Here is a 21771-nt window from a genome sequence, read left to right on the forward strand (position 1 = left end):
ACAGACAGGGAGCACAGCTTGGCATTTGCTTCTAATTCTAGACATTCTTTTTAGTCCATGTATCCACACATCTTTATCTGCATCTGGTATGAATAAAGCCCATCAGACAGCAAAGGATAGAGGAGACACGCACATTTGGAAAGAGCCTAATCACCTGGTGAGAATGTTGCCACAGAATTGCCACCTTCCCTCTCTTAGGTAAAGTGGATTCTGGCATCCAGCTAGAGAACAGAAGGGTGCCATTCAGTATTTTTATTTCCACAAATTTACTTATCCTCTCTTACATTCTCTAGTTGGGACAAGGGCCTCATGTTCCGTTGGTCTGAACTGCCAAGTATTTTATACTTAGTTTAAGTAATTATGGGCATATTGATGGGTAACTGATGAATTTATAGATTAAGCAGAAGATCTGTGATTTCATAATTTGGGATCACACCAACAACACAGATTGTGTCTTGGAGAACTGATTTAGACATAGAATTTAAGTGACAAATTTATTCACACAGTATGTGAATATCAAAAGTAGTATTTAATTATACATCTTATTAACTGTTGAATAGAGAGAGAATATGAGATAGATATACAGATAGAAGAGGGGGGAAAGTGAGACACATAAATAAAGACAGAAACAGACAAAAGGGAAAAGAGAAACATGTGGAGGAAGAGGAAGATCGATGAAGAAATATGAGTAGATTGATAAAAAGACTGAAGAGGAGAGAGATAAATGGAAGGAAAAAGAAATTGACACACATAGGAAGATTGGCAGACAGAGGAATAGGGAATTTGGAAGACAATCAAAGTGGCCAGCATCCTGATTATTTATCATACATTGTAGCTCTTAATTAATGATTAATAATATTTAAACCTCTGAAGGATTTTGGCCAAAAGGTGACATATTTTTATTCTTTACTTCTTTGGCATAAAGCTTTGGCATATTATTACCAAATAAACTAAACCTTTAAAGTATTAGGGTAGTGCTGAATTGGAAAAACCACTGAGTTGGGAGCCAGGAATATTGGGTTCAAATTCAGTTTTTTTTTATGTTGAGCAAATCACTTAACTTGATTTTTCCTCTATAAAATGAAGGGATTGTACTGGATGGTCTAAAATCTTTTCTAGATCAGAAATGATGAGTCTATGATTCATCCAAATTTACCTTAGATATATGGGATCCTTTTTTCCTAATTTATTTGATTTGGTAGCAGGAGTCTGAAAATTTGCCAGTATGACCTCATTAAGACTTAAAACATTCTGTAAATGGATATGAAACATCTTTGAAGGTGCTCACCACAGAGGAATAAAGGTTACTGATGGTTCATTGAATCTGAATTCAACACCTTTGACTTTTGTTTTCTGTCCAAAAGAATATATCTATTCATTCTGATATATATGTTTCTATACCTATATATTTATACACATACACAAACATGTATACATATATAGATATGCATATATATGTAAACATGAAATATTCACAGAATCTCAACATTTTTATTGCTAGAAAGAACTTTAGAGATCCAAGGAATGATAGATTAAAGGACCTTAAGTGTCTTATGGACCAACAACAGATTTACATGGCACATAGAAGTGGAAGAGACAGCTAATTCATTGCACAACAAAATTCATTACCAACAAAATCAATGAAGTAGAGTCATGGACTGAATTTAATAAATGAACCAACAGTTTTATACATCTATTGTCCATGCTTTCTAACTGGCTATCCCCAGTGCCTAGTTTTCTTCAAGAATGAAATCAAATTTCCTTTTCTGTGGGAAGCTTTTGTTGATACTGCCTACCTTACCTCGCTAGTATCTTCCCATTGAGATTACCTACCATTTATGTGTGTGTGTGTGTGTGTGTGTATGTGTGTGTATGTGAGAGAGAGAGAGAGAGAAAGACAGACAGACAGACAGATATACAGAGAGACAGAGACAGAGAGAGACAGAGACAGAGACAGAGAGAGTGTTTGTAATCCATAGCACAGAGTTGGAAGGAAGATGGAGTATTCTGAGGGTGGAATAAAGAATAAGCAAGCATAGACGAATTGTAAAGTATGTGGAAAGGAGCGAAGTGTAAAAAGATTGGAAAAATACAAAGAGATCAAATTGTTAAAGGCTTCAAATATCAAAAGTATTTAACATTTGATTTTAGAGGTAATAGGGAGCCACAGGAGTTTATTGATCTGAGTATGGAAGGAGTGAGTAGTTGATACAGATCAGAAGTACAAAAGAATTAGGAAGGACATAATGGTAGTTTTTAAGTAGTTGGGATGCCATGTTAAGAGGGTTTAGACTATTGTCTCCTGCTCTCAGAGGGCAAATCTAGGAATATTGATTAAAGTTGTAGAAGATGGATTTAGAATGGATATAAGGAAATCTCCTGATATGTATACAATACATACATATTTACATACATATAATAGTGAAATAGATTACCTCAGAAGGCAAGGGTTTTCTTGAGCTCTTCAAGAAAAAGTTACATTATCACTTGCTTAGAATTTTTGTAAGTGACTTTCTCAGTCTATGGGTTAGGGATTTGGGCTAAAAGTTATTGTTGGATTAGCTGACCTACAATCCATTTTCTTTCTGAGGTTTTGTGTAAAATATAAACTGGTCCAACACCTAATTTTACTTCCTTATTTGTAAACCAAAGAAGTAAAGGAATTTGCCTTCTTGGCTAATTGGAACCCACTTCTTCAGGTCCAATGCTTTCTCCACTGTGTTACAATGTTTCCATATTCAAACCTTACTTTTAATTTTTTTCACTTTTATTAATATGTTTGTTTTAACATTACAAACATTTACAGATTATTACCATGTCATGTGAGGATTCATAACAAAGTAAAACAGCTAAATAAAATTAATAATGCAACTATTTAATCATTGCAACATTTCATAACTGTAGCTACCCCACCACTCTGCATTTTTTAATGAATAAAAATTGATTTTCTCTCTTTCCTGCTTTCCATGCCATCAGAAAAGGAAAGAAAAAGAACTCATTTCTTATAAGAGATATGTAGAGTCATGTAAAAAAAATTTCAAGTAGCTATACATAAATGCATGTGCGCGTGCGTGCGCGTGTGTGTGTGTGTGTTTGTGTGTGTGTGCCTCATTCCACACCCTAAATCCATTATCTTTATGTGGTGGGATAGTATGTATCATCATTGGTCCTTTGGAAAATTCTCTTTGCATTTTTCTCTCTCTGTCTCTCTTCTTGCCTTATCTAAAATCATAATTGCTACTCCTTCCTTTTTGTATTCAGCTCAGGTATAATGTACTTTGCTCTAATGCATTATTTTAACTTTGTATATTCCTTTACATGTCAAGGATTTTTCTTGTTATCAACATAGTGTTGGATTTTGCTTTCTAATCTAGTCTTCCAACCACTTCAATTTTATGATTGAGTTAATACCATTTACATTTACTGTCAAGGCAGCTGGGTGGTACAGTGGATAGAGTGCTGGGCCTGAACCCAGAAAGACTCAATTTCCTGAGTTCAAATTTGGTCTCAGACATTTACAAGCTGTGTGACCATGGGCTAGTCTCTTAACCCTGTTTACCTCATCTATAAAATGAGTTGTAGGAGGAAATGGCAAGCTACTTCACTATGTTTGTCAAGAAAATTCCAAGTGGGATCATAAATAGTTGGGCATGGCTGAAACAACGGAGCAACAAATATTTACAGTTATGGTAGTTGATGATTTCTTTTGCTTCATTCTGTTATTTTGTGGAACTCCTATGTTTATTTTAAATTGTTACTGTTTCTTTCCCTCTCAGTTAACCTTTTCTTCACTCTTACCTCTTCAACTTTAAGATTGGTTTCCCTCATGATAGATCTTTCCTTGAATCTATTTTCCATCTTATATTTCCTTTTTCTTTTTCTTATTCCTATCTGTATCCCTGTTGAGTTCAATATATTTCTACATCAAACTATTTATATACAAATAGTGTATATCTCATTTATATAATATATATGTATATATGTATGTGTGTGTATATATAGATATATACATATATCTATACACACACACACACACACACACATATATATGTATGTATGTATGTATGTATTTTCTGTTTTCCTTTAACCAGTTTGGATGAAAGTGAAATTCAAGTAGTATCTACTTTTTCCATTCCTTCCATGTTTGCATATAGTTTTACTTGCACAATCTGATTATTGTCTTAAGTTTCCTCATCTTTTCTTCCATTTTCCCTTAGTGTATCCTCTCTTTCCTCTCCTTTTCTTTTTTTCTTACAGCAGCTTCAAAACATTTAAACTATTTATATGCCTTCTGTATTAAATGACTACCTCTAGGACACCTTGGTGAACTGTCTCTTAGAATGTAAATAGTTCTATCTTACAAATTCCCATCTGATTTTTCACTTGTAGTTATTTAAAATTTTTTCCCTCAGTTTCTGTATATATATTTCAAAGTTCTGTTTGAGCTCTAGTGATTTCATTATTGTTAAGTCCTTTCAATGTTTTATTCCATAATTAAATCAAAGTTTTATTTGTTTGTTTTAAATAGGAAATGAAGGGCTGTGTTCATGTTGCCCAGGTCCCCTGGGCCTTCCTGGTGCTCCAGGGCCACATGGTCTTCAGGGTAGGAAAGGAGAAGTGGGTCTACCTGGGAGAGTAGGAGAAAAAGGTGACCCAGGCTCTCCTGGTGCTCAAGGATCCCCAGGACCTCCAGTGAGTAATTCTTACCAATTATAATATAGATCATGCATCTCATTTTAAAGAAACCCAGGTTGAATGTACTTCCTTCAAATCTGCATGGTGCCACACTGAGACTGTTTATCAGCATTCAGGGTTTGGAGAGATTATTAATTCAAACAGGTATAGTTATCACAGATAATTTTTTCCCCTCTAATGTGTCACAATATGTTCCCATGTCTAATGTGTTTAGTCTAGCTAGGGATCTAAATGAATGTGACCCCAGCTGATTAATCTAAAGCTGTTTTATCTCAGTGAGATGCCTGCCATCATGTCTTAAGCATATACAAAGAGAATCACATGGAATATTATATGACACAAAGCACAGCTTAGTGAGAGGTCCTTTGGACTGGCACAGGAAAGCAGGATTTGGAGTCAGACAGACTTGGATACAAATTCTGTTTCTTATACTTACCAACTCTGTGACTGCAGGCAAGCCAATCAACTCTTCTAAGTCTCAGTTTTCTCCTCTTGTCAGTTGGGGATAATAATGTCTTACAGTGCCTACTATGTAGGGCTTTTGATAAGCTCAAATTATATAATCAGCAAAGACCCTTGCATATCTTAAGCAGTTTTCTATTATTATATAGAGTGTCCCCAAAGTCTTGATGCTTCAAACTAATAAAGGTTTAAACCTCACTAAGAATTTCCCCCCCTTGAGGCAATTGGGGTTAAGTGACTTCCCCAGGGTCACACAGCTAGGAACTGTTAAGTGAATAAAATCAGATTTGAATTCAGGTCTTCCTGACTTCAGGGCTTGTGTCTATCTACTGCGCCACTTAGCTGCCTAAGAGTTTTTGTAATTGTTTTTTTCTGTTCTACTCCCATCCTGACAATTAGAAACTGTTTTTCCTAAGTGGGAAAACAAGCAGCTTGACAGATAATGGGAAGTTTTCCACACTTCTATAAAAGCCAGCCCTCTACATTTAATACATTTATGACATTGAGACTTTCCTAGAGTGTGTATCTCCATTGAATAACTTAGGTTCCTTCTGTAATTCTCTAAGCCTTACCTTAGAGATCCACAATCTGAGTCTTCCTGTCAGACCTGGTTCCCTGCTCCTTTTAAAGTTTTAAAGTTTAAAGTCTACTAGTGTAGAAGAAATTATAATTGAGTGACACTCCATATCTGATCACCATAGAGGCTATAAAACTGATGTATCTCTTGAGTTCTGAGCTCAGTGACTAAACTTTCACTAATATGGTGAATCCCCAGGAGCAAAGGGCCACTGATCAATTCAAGAAGGGATGTAATAGCTCAGGCTGGAAACAAAGCAGTCTGCTATGATGATTAGCTGACCAAGAGTGACCTCTGTACTTCTAGATTGAGTGAGATAGGAAGATCTAGTCTCCTCCACAATCCACAAAAAAGTGAGACTTTACCTTGCTAACTCACATCTCTATCATGTTTTAGGGCTTATAAAGGACTTTCCCTTACAGCAAAACTTGCCATCCCCATTTTGTAGAGAAGGAAATAGAGGCACATCTTGGTTAAGCAACTTGTCCAGTTATGTAATTAATAAGTGTTGAAGCTAGTGTCCAAACCTAGTTCTCTTCTCCAAGACCATCATTTTTTTTAATTTACAATAAGGATTGTTAAACTTTTGTGTGTATATCATGGACTCCTTTGGACATCTGGTGAAACTAATGGACCTCTTCCCAGAGTAATTTTTTTAAAGACTTAAAGGAGATACTAAATTTAAGTGAGATATTAGTGAAAATGAAAAGGCATTTTTTTTCTCATTGAAATACCCATAGATCCCTTGAGGATATGTGATTCAATCTAGGTTAAAAACCCCTATTCCATACCATGTGGGGCCTCCCTATTCCATGCTCAGCCTCCTATTTATGCTCCTAATCCATATCCTTATTGGACTTCAGATTGCAGAGAAGTGAATATTCTGCATCCATAAAAGATTTGTGGTCTTACTGCCCATGGAGTATTCCTGATTTAGTTTTTATTTCATAATCAAAATTTATCTTTATTGTCAAATTAAGAAATCTCTGACCTGACCTCTTAAAAAAATCCAATTCATACTAGCTTTTCAAATTGAGCTTTCCTTCCAACTAAGCTAGAGGGTTCCAAGAGGAAGATAACCATCATGATTCAGGCTGTTGGATTCATGTTGATCCATTGAAGGATCCGGGAGTATTTAACTTGGAAAAGATGAGATTCAGGGAAACATGATTCCCTTGGAAGGGCCCTTATGGGAAAAGATGGATTACACTCATTCTATTTGACCCTACAGGGAAGAATTAATGGGTGGTAGAGGTGAAATTGACTAGATAAAGGGAAAAGCTTCTTTATAATTAAAGTTTTCCTAAAGTGGTCATCTTGAGACATGGTACAGTCTTCCTCTTTGGATATCTTCAAACAAAGAATAGATAAACCCTTGTCCATTAACTTAAAGAGGGATTTTGTTTTAGGGTTTAGGTCAGATTAGATGGCCTAAATTTCCTTCCAACTCAGAGCTTTTGTGACTCCATAATGCTATTCAGCACCTGGAATTGTATTCATTCTTTTAAGACACCAAGATTCCTTTAGTAAATTGCTTCTTGTATAATGCCATATGACCTTCCATTTATATAGAAGAAGCAATTGAGACTTATAATCAGGAAGATTAGGGTGTCAAGTCAGAGGTAGTATCATTTAATCTCACTGGCTTATTTAGAGAAATTGAGATGGGGCTTCTTATTCTGCATAAAGCACTCTTTCTACCACAGGAAAAGTATTGTTATAAGTTGTTCATCTTTTCAACTCAGTGTCATATCATGAAAGCCAATGAAACATGGACTTGGAATCATAGCAACTACTCTTGGCTTAACCTGCACAAAAATACTACATTTTTCTAGTCATATTGAGGAATGGAGTTTTCACACAAATGAATAATATATTAACCAAAGTATTAAAATAGTTTTTCTTTTGAATGAATAAATGAATGAAAAACTACATATTAAACCCTTACTCTTTGCCAAGTATTGTTCTAAGTGGTCAGAAATAAAAACACAAGTGTCATTTCTATCAAAGAGCATAAATTTTTATACAGGGAAACAACACATATGAGGGAGTGGCCATGGAGGGATATTATGGCTTGGTAATTATAGAAATGGTGAGTAGAACCATAGGGAGTGGATTTATACACATTTTCTAGGAGTATTGAGTTGACTTGGTCTCCCAAAGTAGAGAAGCAGCTTGGTGTAAGAATAGAGAGCTGATCTTGAAGTTAAGAAGACTTTCAGCTTTTATCTCTGCACATACTGGCTGGCTGCTGGCTTTGGACAAATCAATTAATCTCTCAATAATCTAGGCAGCTCTCTAAGATTTTAACTTATAGGCAGGTGCCCACCTGCCAAACTACCTTGGTAGAAGGATCTTCCTCTTCTGGAAGCTCCCTATACCAATGAAATCATAGGTCCAGACCCTTATTCAAAACTGCAAGGGTGGGGGAGGACTTGGGCTTATACACATGTATGATGGTGAACTCTATGGGATGAGTACAATGTATATTCCATTTTACTAACCACTTATCTGCTCTTTGAAACAGAAGATACAAAATTGTTTAACCTTTTATTTGTAACTGAAATTCATCATTATAAATGTCTGTTATTATGCTTATAATATGCTATCCTCGGGGGATATAGAATTGTTTGCTCCAGGCTACTCTATAGTTGGTATGTTTGCATATCTTTTATAGTTTTTCTTTTTCTCCTCTTTCATTGATAGATTGTCAGCTGTCACTTTTTGTTACTGTCACTGACCTATAGACAGCTCTATACTTCCTCCCTCCTTCTCTTCCTTCCTTCCTTCCTCCTTCCTTCCTTCCCTCCCTCCCTGCCTTCCTTCCTCCCTCCTTCCCATCCAGCCAACCATGTGTTACAAACCAAACTCTGAATGCTTATAGCTTGAAAACAAAAGAAAAATGTAAAAAAAACAAAAAAAAAAAAAAAACCTAAACAGAATTAGAATTAACTGTATTGTTGAGTTACTAAGAAGCAAATTTACAAAAATAACACATTTCCTTCCATCCTTCCTCTCTTCCTTCCTTCCTTCCTCTCTTCTTTCCCTACCTTCCTCCCTTCTTCTTTCCCTCCATTCCTCCCTCCCTCCTCTGTCTTCTTCTTTCCTTCCCTTCTTCCTTCCTTTTCCTTCCTTCCTTCCTCTCTTCTTTCCCTTCCTTCCTCCCTTCTTTCCCTTCCTTCCTCCCTTCTTCTTTCTCTCCATTCCTCCCTCCTTCCTTTTTCTTCTTCTTTCCTTCCCTCCTTCTTTCCTTTTTCTTCCTTCCTCCCTCCCTTCCTCCCTCCCTTCCTCCCCTCCTTCCTTCCTTCCTTCCTTCCTTCCTTCCTTCCTTCCTTCCTTCCTTTCTTCCTTCCTTCCTTCCTTCTTTCCTTCTTTCTTTCTTTCTTTCTTTTCTTCTCTCCCTCATTAAATGTTTACTGCTTATCTATACCTTACATATATTAGATACTTAATAAATACTTGCTGATTGGTTGGTTGCTTAATCCAGATCTAAAGCAATTGGAAATTAAGAAAAGAGAGAATACTTTCTTCTGGAGGAAATCAAGGAAGGGTTTGTAGAGAGTGTGGCTTTGGTGCTGAGCCTTGAAGGATGTTCTCCTTTGGCATGAAGGAAGAGCCTCTGTGAATTCACAATTAGCAATCTAGTTTAACTTTAACCCAGCGAATGTGAAGGGAAGTTCTGTGAAAAAGAAAGGTCCGAAAAGACAGTTGAGAGGATGGCAAGATTTAGGAGAGAGATTTCAACTATTGAAGACATGTTGAGTTTGAGGTTGTTATATCGGCATTGGGATATTCAGTATAAGAGTTCAAGGGATAAATAGGTGCTGGTTGTATAGATTTGAGAGTGATTTTGCACAGAGGTGATCATTGAACCCATGGGAGTTATTGAGATCTAAGGGACACAATTAGAGTGAGGTTAGAATGTTAGAAATTTCTAGAAAACTAATCTCTAGATAAGTGAAATAATACTGAAGATTGATGAGATTGGAGATGTTGTCACCCTAGTGAGCCTCTAGAGGGAGTTCCATGATCAAGAACTAGAAATTCTGATTATAACCTTCTGTCATTCCATTTCTCCCTTTGCCTCATTCTTCCTAAACTCTCATTTTTTTTTTCATTGTACCATGTAGTCCCTCCATACTTCAATATTATGCCAGTTTTCTCTCATCCCTTTCTCAGACTTCACTTTCTCCTCTTCCCAATTGTGACTCTATAATTAAACACTCTAGTCTTGCAGTGTTCTCCCTTTGCCCTATTGACATACATGCCTTGCCACACTCTGATCATGGAGTATCCTGACTCTTCCACAATTCTACACACTTGATTGGTGCTAAAGAAGTCATCACCAATTCATGTTATCTAATCTAAACTGGGTCCTAAATGTAATGAGGAAATCCTGGTATTCTTCCCTAATTGATTTTCTCTCAAATTGTCTTTGGTAACAGTTCTAAAATTTCCCATCTCCTTTCAGATCACCCTACCCCTACACTATCAGCAGAGTAATCAGCTTCTTATGTTACAAAGAAAACAGACTCAATTTTATGTGCTTCCTCTTCTCCCGTACCATATATCTCAAAATCCCAAAGTATAATTCCCTATTCTCTTCTGTGTTACTCTGGTCTCTGCCAACTTTTAGGCTGATATTCTGGATCCCATCCCATGCTATTTTCTCTCTTCACTCCTCCACTCTACTACTCTCTCCTTGTCTACTGGTTCCTTTGCTGCAGTCTATAAGCAGTCCCAGATCTCCCCTGTTTTTTAGCAATCTTTTACTATACCCTGCCTCCCTTCAAACTATCTTTCTGGATCACTAAGCTTCTTCAGCCAAACTTCTAGAAAAAGGTATCTACATTATGCCTGCAATTCTCCTCTTACTCATTTCCCAATCCCTTGAAATCTGGCTTCCTATATCATCACTTAAATGAAGTTGCTCTCCAAAATTACCAGTGATTTTTCATCACTAATGACCTTTTTTCATTCTTCATCCTCTTGACCTCCTGGTAATGTTTGATGCAATTGAACTTTTTCCCCCCCCCCCAGGATGTTCTCTCTTGGGTTTTCATGACTCTGCTCACTTTTTGTTTTTCTTCCTGCTTGACTCATTGTTTCTTTTGTCTTTTTTGCTGATTCATGACCCATATTCTACCCCCTACCTATGGGTATACCCCAAGATTCTTTCCTAAGTTATCTTCTCTTTTCTTTTCACACCCAATGATTTTATTGGCTTCCATGGGTTTCCATTCACATTTCGATGCAGATTACTTTCAAACTCTGTTCTCTCTTTCTCCTATTTCCATGTAACCAACATTCTATATTTCTAAGATGACATCCACAGGTATTTCAAACTTTACACATTCAAGATGGAATTGATTTCTTTTCCCCAAAACCTACTTATTTATATGTTATAAGCCCTAATAGGATGAAAGCTCCTCCAGGGCTGAGACTTTTCTTTTTGGTTTTTGAATCCCCAGTGCTTAGCACTGATATTTAATAATAAGCACTTAATAATCATTTGTTGTTTTTTTTGACTGGGTGTTAACTCTGTCTGAAGCATCAATGGAAGCCATTGTTTGCTTTTTATCTATAAACTCACTTTTTCTTTTTCTCAAAAGGGAATACCTGGTACCTCGGGGCTAACTGGTCCTAAAGGAGAAAAGGGTGATATGGTTATAGCAAGAATCAAAGGTAAATCCATTTTTTAACACTTTCTATCACTTTGAAAATAATGCATGAATCAACCACCTTTCAAATTTTGTGTGATTCATCTGCACCTTCATTCCTTTCATGGATAAGTCAAACTTTAGCACAGCTCCATCCATTGAGGAAGTCTTCAATACATGCTTATGGACAATGATGACTTTCACGGGGGGGGGGGGTGTTTTTATAAGGAAACTATCAAAACCTCTTTCTGTTCTTCATCTCCTAGGGCTCCCTTATGACTATAAATAACTTTTCATAGTAATTAGGATAATCGAGATCTCTAAAACTATATACTGGCTTCCTCACAGTCTTGGGGTATATGGTGAGTTCTCCCAACTCAATTCTTTCACTAGCCAAAATAAATATTTGTTCAGCATTTGGATCCTCATTTTGCTGAACTGGAGATTGATGGAAAGTTTCCTTTTCCAGGCCTGGCATTTATTAAGTGTGACAGGAAAGCATTTTAAAGCTGGGGTCAGGAGATACAAATACTTTCTACATTATGATATGAAAGATACAATCCATATCATATATATATATATATGTAACAATAAGCTCACATTTACATATTTTAAGTACTTTATCTACATTATCTCATTTTATCATTAAAATAGCCTTGTAAAGTATATGTGAATATACACATGTATAGGTGTGTAATATACAGACATGTGCATAGAATTATATTTCTTTAACATAATTTTTATATTATATATAAAGATATTATTTCTTTAATATAATTATTAAATTAGAATCTTTAAGAAGAGAAGTTCATCACCATAATCACATAGCTGGCAAGACTGATGTAGGATTCAAATCAAGACCATGTGACCCCAAGTCCCACAGTCTTTCTATTGTGCCCACAGTGTCAGAAACAAATGAAGTCTTACCCATTCATTAATGCCAGAGTTTGTAGAGAATGTGTTTTTCCTTTGTGAGGATGAAATTTCCTCTTGGTTTATTGGGACAAGCTTGTTGGGGGTCCTGTTTCTGCTTCTTCAGGTCCTTTTTTTCCCTGGAGCTGAAATGTTTTGCCTAGGCCTGATTAACAGGGTTGCTTTTTTGCTCCTGGGTTGTCCTTTCACTTCTTTCGACAAAAGTCATTTACTCCTCCAAAGCCCATCCTTTCCTTCGGTTGATTTCACATTTCTCTGATCATTCCCTATCCTTTCTTACTGTCTCTTCTTCCATTTTATCCTCATTGCTTTTTTCTATGTTGGATGTTGATCCTTTATTTGTGCCCTTCCTTGAGAGTCTTCCTTGAGAGTCCTTGATGCATTCTAAGATACCTTAAGAAGATGGGAAGAGGTTGTATGGACCAGAATTTCTTAACCTTTTCCCACTCATGACCCTTTTTCACTTAAGAAATTTTTACATGATCCCAGGTTTATAGGTATATAAAATGGGCATACAGATCAAATATCTGCTGGTAATAATCAAAATTTCATGACTTTTATTTTCAGTTGCATGATCCCTAATAAGGTCATGATCCACAATTTAAGAAGCTTTGAATAGAGTATAGACTTTCTTCCTATCACCCAGACTAAAAAATATTTCTTTACCAGCTTTACTTATGGCCAGAGAGTTACGTGTATCTGCCTATATCTGTCTTTACCATTTTTTTGTTTCAATCTCATATCTCTGTTGTGATATGTGAAAGTCTATCATTAGAAATTCATTTCTTTGGGTTTATACATTGTACCTTTAGTCATCCCCTGTTAAAGCCCAGCTGTCCTTGAAAGAGGGAAAAACCGTTGAACTTAGAGTGAATGAATTCAAGATTTGGCTTTCCAAAAGGGACTGCTAAATGAGAAAAAATTTGACAGGAAAGGGAGAAAGGAGAATGGAGTTTAGTTTTGAAAAATTACCTGAGAAGGACAGGTATAGTTGAGTGGGTCATTGTAGTGTAGGGTTATAGTGCCTATAACCAAGGGTCAAAATGTGGACATGGGATTCTTGGAGGGAACAAGATAGAATATGGATAGCTGGTAGAGGAAAGGGTTAAAAGGGACTAGAAAAAAACTAAATCAGTTTGCTGAGATTTAGATCTCAATATCAGACCATAAAGAAGGAAAACAAGTAATAATATCCCTACATCTAATTGATAGCATCTAATTCAATCCATGATGTGAGATAGGTAGCAGAAGATTACTATCCCTAATTTACCATGAGGGAACTGCAGTCCAGAGAGATTGTGACTTTTTTTTAAAGTCATAGAGTTACTAAGTTCCAAAATGGAAATTTAAGTCGAGGTCTCTAAATGATTGTTCTTGCCACAGTTTCACAGCTGTTTTGATACACTGATAATTAGCAGCGATTTTTTCACTTAGTAACTAGTTCAGGTAAGGTTTTCAAAAATCCCAATGTTCCATTCTATGGGTCTTAAACTGATAAAGATTTGTTTTGGCAGAAGAAAATGTAGAACTTAAGTCAAATGAGGAAAAAAAAATTATAACACAGACTTGTTGTTCTTCTGTTTTTCATTTTACCCATTACTAATTTAAAGGTTGGAGTATTCTTTTTTTCTTTTCCTAGGAAGAAAAGGAGAAAAGGGTCATGATGGGCCTCCTGGATATCCAGGGCAGGAAGGCGTTCCTGGTCAGAATGGACTGTATGGAAAAAGAGGCGAGCCAGGTCTCCCAGTATGTGAAACTTTTTCCATTACTTTATTTTCTTAGCTTACGTGATCACAAGTGAACTTTTTTCTTGGTAGTTTGCTGAATAGTAAATAAATAATGTAAGTTCATATGTTGTAAACCTATGAGGGTGATTTTTCAATTCATCATTATATAAGGATGCATAATTTTCAAATAAATCACTAAATGAGAAATGGTTTGAAACCATGACTGGCAATTCATTTATAACAGTCTTTACTGCCCACTTTCTCAGCAGAATTGCCCTTGTATTCATTCCCCTGTGTGGCCCTTTCATCCACAAAGCTTTCATTGACTGTAGCTTGTGGCTGCTTAGCCCATTTTGTTGGCAAATGACGTGAATGAAGTCAAGGTCATGGGTTCAATCCCTGGAAGCAACTGTCACTGTTTTCCATGGATATAAACAGAATCCCAAATACTAGTCAACTAACTTACAAAGGCTTGTCTTTAGTTACAGTGAGGAACAGGCAAAAGAATGTGGGTGGAAAATATGAAAATTGCTTGGAATTTCTGTATTTGATGGTAGAAAAATTCAAATAAAAATTCATTTCAACAAATATTATATATCGAGTATCTGTTCTATTAGTACTGGGGATCACACAAAGACTAAAACATAAAATAATTCCTACCTTCAAAGAGCTTACATTCTACTTGGAAATATAACATATAAGACAAATAAACACAAAGTTAATGGGACAGAGTGAAATGACCTAGGGAGATCAAAAGAGATTTCATTTAGATGCCTCAACTGAAACTTGTGGGAAGCTAAGGATTCTAAGAGAAAGAAGTCAGGAAAGAATGGGACACCAAGTGTGATGGATAACCCTTTTTCAAAGAATGAAGAAAGGAGATGGAATGCTGAGTTCTAAGGAAAGCAAGGAATCTAGTTTGCTTAAATATAGAAAACATGAAAAGTTCTGATGTGAAATAAGCCTGGAAAACTGTAGATGTTTAGAAACACGAGTGATTAGAGTATTTCCCCTCAACATTTGGTAGTGAATGATTTCTCAACTAATGGGCAAGTCAGTCACATCAGAAAAATGAGATAACCTCGTCACCAAATGTCCATCTGACACCAAATTTATTGGAAGAATATTTTGAGGCGTTATTAAGTGCCTAATGCTCCTATATAAGATATAGAGAAGGACCCTGAAGCCTTAGGAATACATAGTTAATGATGGACCAGAAATTCTTGGGGCATATTAATAGGAGCAAGGCATAAACAAATATATGTATATATTTGCTTATTCTAATACAAATGATTTCCTAATTAAACTCATGTGATTATTAGAACATATTGAAAGCATTACGTACTAATGTTCACTGACAAAATACTCAATAAGAAATCAATTTATCTTAATGATTGGTAGAAATATATCCTTTTTTTTTTTTGTACTGTGGGAGATGCTAATTTAATTGAAAAGGCAAAAAAAAAAAACCTTTTTCCTTAATTAAAAAACAGAACGAGCATGTTAATTCTTATTCATACATAGACTCTTCCTATCAGAAAGTCTCCCCAGAGTTAGGATTTTGCCTTTGTTTTGCTCAGTAGAGGAAAGGGAGGAAAGATCACTTCATCATAGCAATATGATTTTGTGAAAGGTGCCTTCAATATTGAGTTACACAAAGTTAGAGTGATGTATTTTTACTCACTAACACATGCCTCTATTTTGTCATCCAAGTTGAGAAGCTTAAAGTCAGAAGAAAATGAAAAGTAAAAAAGCTTTTTTTGTTATTATTGTCTGTTTATGGATGGATTTTAAGTTTGACTTGACTTAATGTGATCTTTTGAGTCTTCAGCTCCTATTGAAAGGATTTTAAAGAACAATTTCTATAGGGATTATTTTGCATAGGATTTCTATGGAAGGTTTTCATGATTTATGAGATAATGCAGTTGACAAATTTAGGTGGACTGAAAAAGGGATCCATTACAGAAGGAAAGATGGAGCCAGACTATGAAGGATTTTGATGGTCCAGGTGAATAGTTGCTATTTTATCCTAGAGACAATAGGAAGACACTGAAAACTGAAGAAAATGGTTTTATTGTTACTTTTTTATTTTCAATAACTTTTAAACAATCTCTTTAACAACTTCACCTCCTTGATTCCATTATGCCCTTCCTTATAACAAAGAAAAGCCAAACAACACAGCAAGTTGATCTAATAGCATATGCTGTATTTTGTATCTATAGCTTCTACTTTTTTACTGAAAGGGAGAAAATATATTTATCTTTTTTCTAGGACTGAAATTGTCCATTATGCTACTCTTGAGTATTATAATTTATGTTTTTACAGTAATTTATATTGTTCTCTCAGCTATGTTTTCTTTAATCTCTATAACTAGTTAAATCTTTATGTGTTTTTCTGAATTCTTATATTCATAATTTCCAACGACATCACCATTTTCCATTACATTCCTATGCAATTGTATAATTTGTTCAGATACCCTTCCAGCAGTAGTCACTTAATTTCTTTCTAGTATTCACTGCCACAAAGAGCAATACTTTGAATATTTTGTTATATATAATTTTCTTTCTGAAATTTCAGGATGCTAGTCTCTCTTTTAAATGGTTCTTTGGGATATCTCCGGATATTCTAATCATGAATAATTAGTATTTCATCTGAAACTTACCTATCACCCAGAAAGTCATTTAAAAGCCTTCTAATGGTAGACTAAGTGATTTGAATATATGCCTTGACATTTCTGTGAAATCCAAAGAATAGTGACCTCTTTGAGGATATTATGTGTTTAACAGCTGAGTACGAATAGTTTAAAGGCTTCTCTCATAATATTGGTTTGATTTTCAGAAAGGGTGGAACATTTTACAACTTCACAAACATTGTGTTACTGGATCTGCTTCCCACAACCTCTCCAACAGTCCATAGTCTGTATCCATTTTTAAAAAAAATCATCTTTGCCAATGTGATGAATATGAGGTGAAATCTCAATTTCCAAATCTGTAAAGTAGGAATATCAATGCCTAACCTAATATTACTGGGACAGTTGATGGGAACATGATCTCAAAGCCATAAAGTGTAAATATATAAGATGGTATTATCATTTTAATAGTTAAACTAAAATATTATTGCAAATCAATAATAAAGTCCTCTGGCAGTCATTATTCAACTTTAATTTATTTTAAAATGAGCTGATGAAAACCAGTTGTCAACTGAGTTATCCTTTCTCCTAAACCAGATGTGATTAAACTGATGGTTTAGAGACAATTTCAGTCTTTCATACAGCCAGACTTTGAATATTGGATTTGAATACAGTTGCGCAGAAAGTTGTTCTGATTAAATTAAAACAAGATGCAAATTTATGTAATAAGTATTTTTGAACTAATTGGGGCATTACCAAAAAAGTGATTGAACTGACTCATGATGGAAATATTCCCAGGGCAGTCGTGGCGGAGCAATTCCAGGTGCAGAAGGATCTCCTGGAGCACCAGGATCTCCTGGGAGAATGGGACCAATGGGGCCTCCAGGACTGGGATTTCCTGGCCCAGAAGGGGTGAGAGGTGGACCAGGGAAAACTGGTCACCCTGGTGTGAAGGGAGCATCAGGTTCCAAGGGTCAGAAAGGTAAATTTAAATATTGACATGTGGAAAAAAGTCAAAAACTGATGGGTGACCTTACTCCCCAAAGAACTGAGTCAGGCAGAGGTTTAGAATTAAAGTTCTAAAAAAGACTTCAAGAATTCATGGCAGAATAATAATTAACGATGAAAACAAGAAATCACAACCAATTCATAGGACAAATTTGAAAAAAAACAACCAGTTTTTTTTTTTTGGTGGTCTTTGTTTGATAGATCCAAATGGCTTTTTTTTTCATTCTTTTTTTATCTAAATAATCTGAATATTTTAAAATTAAAGAAAATCTGAGATTTCAGAATGTTATTCTCTCATCTATAAAATACTTTGAGATATTTCTGTGTGTTCTAATCACAAATTATAATATTTCATCTGAAACTTATCTGACTATCATCCAGGAAGTCATTCAGAGACCTTCTAATGGTAAAAAAAACAAGGCCATTTGAATATAGACTTTGTCATTTGTGTAAATTATAAAGATTAGTGCTGAAGTGACCTCAGACCTTTGGATCAAAATACTGGAAACATTAAGTTAAGGGCTAGAAAAAGAGTACTTTTCTACAGATATTGTTGTTTTTCATTTTATTATTTGTAATTATTATTTTTTAAAATTCTCATTCTCCCCCCTCTAGGTTTTCAGGAGATAATTTTTTTTTTTAGTTGGAGTTTATTTATATTGGCAATAGCTTGCTATCAGCTAAAGTTCTAAGGAATAAAGATCTGGAAGCCACACAAATTTGGCATCTTATATTTTCTTTACCCCCATACAGTAAAATATCTCGACTTGGCAGAGTACTCCATCATACTGTATTATTTTTACTTTGATGGAGAGATCATTGATTCTGGAATCACCATGGCATACTAATTTACTGACTTCTCCCATAATTTCAATTTAGTTGGAGAGAGCATTGGATTTGAAATCAGAGGACCTTGGTTAGAATTCCAACATTGCTCCTTGTTATCTCTATGAATTTAGACAAATCACTTAACTTCTCTTGGCCTTATCTTTCCTTATCTGTAAAATGGGTGTTGGATTTAATAGACTTAAGGTCTAGTTCCAAATCTGTGGAATATCAAAACTGAAAGGGTACCTTAGAAATTATGTAATCCAACCTCCTTTTGCATATGGAGAAAATCAAAATGACCAGATGGAAATCCCACAGTTAGCTAGTATCAGAACTGGTATGAGAATTCAAGTCTCTGGACTGCTGATCCAGAACTCCTTCTAAAACACACCACATCTTATCAGAGCTTTGGATGATGCTATATTAAAAATCTGTTATTACAAACACATGTATTCCTTAAAAGAATATTTATAGGCACCAGGGAAGGAGAGAACTATTTCATGCTGCTTGTCATAAAACACTTCTAACCTTTCCCTAGTGAGTCTGTAAATGTTTTGATCATGAAAAATCAGATTTCTAGCCAGCATGTTCTCGAACTCAGTGTCAAAGACTCTGCCCCCAAACCACTTAAGCAAGTTGAAGGTTCCTTTCAAATCTGGAATTATTTTCCCCCTCAGCTTCCCATGTAGCCTGGCTATACATGAAAGAATTTCAGTCATTCACTGACATCAACTTTAATATTTCAATAAGAGCCACTTGGATTTTTTCCCAAACACCCAGTATTTGAAAATGTCTGTTTTCTTTCCCTGTAGGTGACACCTATCCTTGTCCTTCCCCCTATCCAGGGAGCCCTGGAGCTCCAGGGATTCCAGGTGCTCCAGGTAAGTACATCACTTGGAAGCAACCATCTCATCTTTCAGACATAAAAATAAGGAGAATAAATGGCCAACTTTAAACAGCTTAGAAAATACCCAAACAACTTATGGCTATATCTAAGCTCCTGGAAGGGCAATAGGGAATTTATTTTTGGAGTCTTTAAAATAGACATCAGTATTCATCAGTGGTATCCTGAAGCCAGCTGATACTGGTTCCAGAGATCCAGTTATTAAATTTTGTGAAACTGGCAAATGCTGTAAATCAAGGATTCGTTTATTGTTTTGTTGGCTCCGTAAACTTAAGAAAGTGATGGGGAAATGTTAATAATAAACTTTAAAAATATTTGGAGAGCTGTTTATTAAACATTTATCAGCATAACACTCATTAATATCCATGTTCCCAAGAAGGATTAAAAAATAATAATAAGGAATGTCAACTGGATTGAACTTCTTGGTCTACAGAGCTCAAAACTGAATAAACAGAGTAGGCAAGAACAACTATGCAGAGATTAAACAGAAGCTAATTTTTTATAGTGAGGGAAAAGGCTTGCAAGCAAAGAGGGAAACTCCTTGACATATGCTCCATTGTTTGATCCCCCAAGTTGGGGGACCTGCTTTAGTGTGGGCAAATCTCAATACTTATATCAATGGCTATGCAGGTAGCTGTAGCCCTGACAATGAGGGCTAACAGTGACAATGTGACAAGTTTGATTCATAGCAAGATTATATGACTAGACTGTAGGTACATCTCTGAGCTTGGGGTTCATCTGGTTCATCTTGAAGCAACACAATAATTATGTGAAACAGTTTTGGGATTTTGCTGTGGGGATTTGTTCATTCAGAGGGTGAGCACAAAGGATTGTTGTTATGCTAAGCTCAGGGCAGAGCTTGCTAGCTATGTCTTAGCTCTGGAAAATAAGGCATCCCCTAATAGTATTTTGACAGGAACAATGAGAATAAACAGGGCTATTGTGTAGTAGTTGCATAGGGAGGCTTTTTGGTACAGGGCTTATAGAATCACACTGGGAACCTGACAGACTCATGTTGGAATCCCTCTTCTGACACCATATAGCTGTGTGACTTTGCACAGTCATATAACATCTTTATATCTGTTTCCTCAAAAGGGGATTTGACAAGATGGCCTCCTCTAGGTCTAAATCTGTGGTCCTATGAAAAAATGTTGGACTAAATTCTCTTCACAATAGTGACAAGCTTTATCTACAGACTCAATGATTGTTCCCTATGACTTGAGAATTTCAAGATAGCTGTTCATTTTCTATAAATATATAAGTGTTATTGTTCAGTCATTTTCAGTTATGTCTAACCCTCCATGACCCCATTTGGGATTTTCCTGGCAAAGATACTGGAGTGGTTTATAATTTTCTTTTCTAGCTCATTTTACAGATGAGGAAACGGAGGCAAAAGATCCTGACTTGTCCAGGATCACACAGCTGATAAGTTAAGTCAGGTCCTCCTTTCTCCAGATCTGGTACTCTATTTACTATGCCATCTAGCTGCCCTTATTTATAAGTAAATTTTTGATATCTTGGCTTTCTAAGAGCCTCAATCCTGCTACTAAAGGTGTTCAAAAAAAACCCAGCCATAAAGAAAGATATTTGGATTGACCTTCAGATCCTTCAGTGCTTGGTATATAATATGCACTTAACAAATGCTTGTTGATTGATTAGGTCATGATTCAATTGAAGTGATTTTTTTCTTCTTTCCATCGAGTCAGTGCTAACATTCATTAAGGACCTGAAAGGCAATGGGATATAACAGATAGAAGAAATCCAGTGGAATGAGAGACTGACTAAAATACTGACTGTCAAAAAACACAGGATCTAGAATTGACTCTCTAATCCCAGGGCAACGAGTGCACATAATGAATAGAACATGAGATAGTAGATAGAGAAATGACCTTAATGCCAGGAAGATCTGAGTTCACAAGCCCATCTCTTGCATATAATAGCTGTGTGACCTCGGAAAGGTCATTTAATCTCTTGGTTCCCCTGGCAACCCTTCAAGATTATAAATTCTAGAAAGGGTACAGATCAGTATCAATTAAAGCAATTTCCTCAGTGGGTGTTCCCCTATACCAAAGAAAATCACAGACCTGATTTTAAAGAAATCATTAGTGAAGTCAAAAGGAAACATAAATTTAAAGAAAAAGCTAATGTGTTTGATTAGTTTATGCTGCCTTTGAAGTATCTTTCTAGGTACTAAGAGGACTGAATAATAGCTAGCATTTATATAGCATTTTACCTTTTGCAAAGGGCTTTACATATGTTATCTCATTTGATATGTACAATAATCCTTTGAGAAAGCCATCATTATCCCCGTTTTACAGATGGGGATACTGAGGCAGAGAGAAATTAAG

General features: G+C 35.7%; 1 protein-coding gene across 2 annotated transcripts in view; it reads left to right on the top strand.

The window, feature by feature from the left end:
• The window catches only part of COL4A4 (collagen type IV alpha 4 chain), a 141228-nt gene that overhangs the window by 59676 nt on the left and 59781 nt on the right, over positions 1-21771 (top strand). For both annotated transcript variants that reach the window (XM_031957942.1, XM_031957943.1), the window contains exons 22-26: positions 4529-4692; positions 11347-11419; positions 13967-14073; positions 17482-17665; positions 19332-19400. In XM_031957942.1, the coding sequence (XP_031813802.1) occupies positions 4529-4692; positions 11347-11419; positions 13967-14073; positions 17482-17665; positions 19332-19400 (597 nt within the window). The remainder of the gene's footprint in view (positions 1-4528; positions 4693-11346; positions 11420-13966; positions 14074-17481; positions 17666-19331; positions 19401-21771) is intronic.

Source organism: Sarcophilus harrisii, chromosome 3 (genome assembly GCF_902635505.1).
Source record: "Sarcophilus harrisii chromosome 3, mSarHar1.11, whole genome shotgun sequence".
Taxonomy (NCBI): domain Eukaryota; kingdom Metazoa; phylum Chordata; class Mammalia; order Dasyuromorphia; family Dasyuridae; genus Sarcophilus; species Sarcophilus harrisii.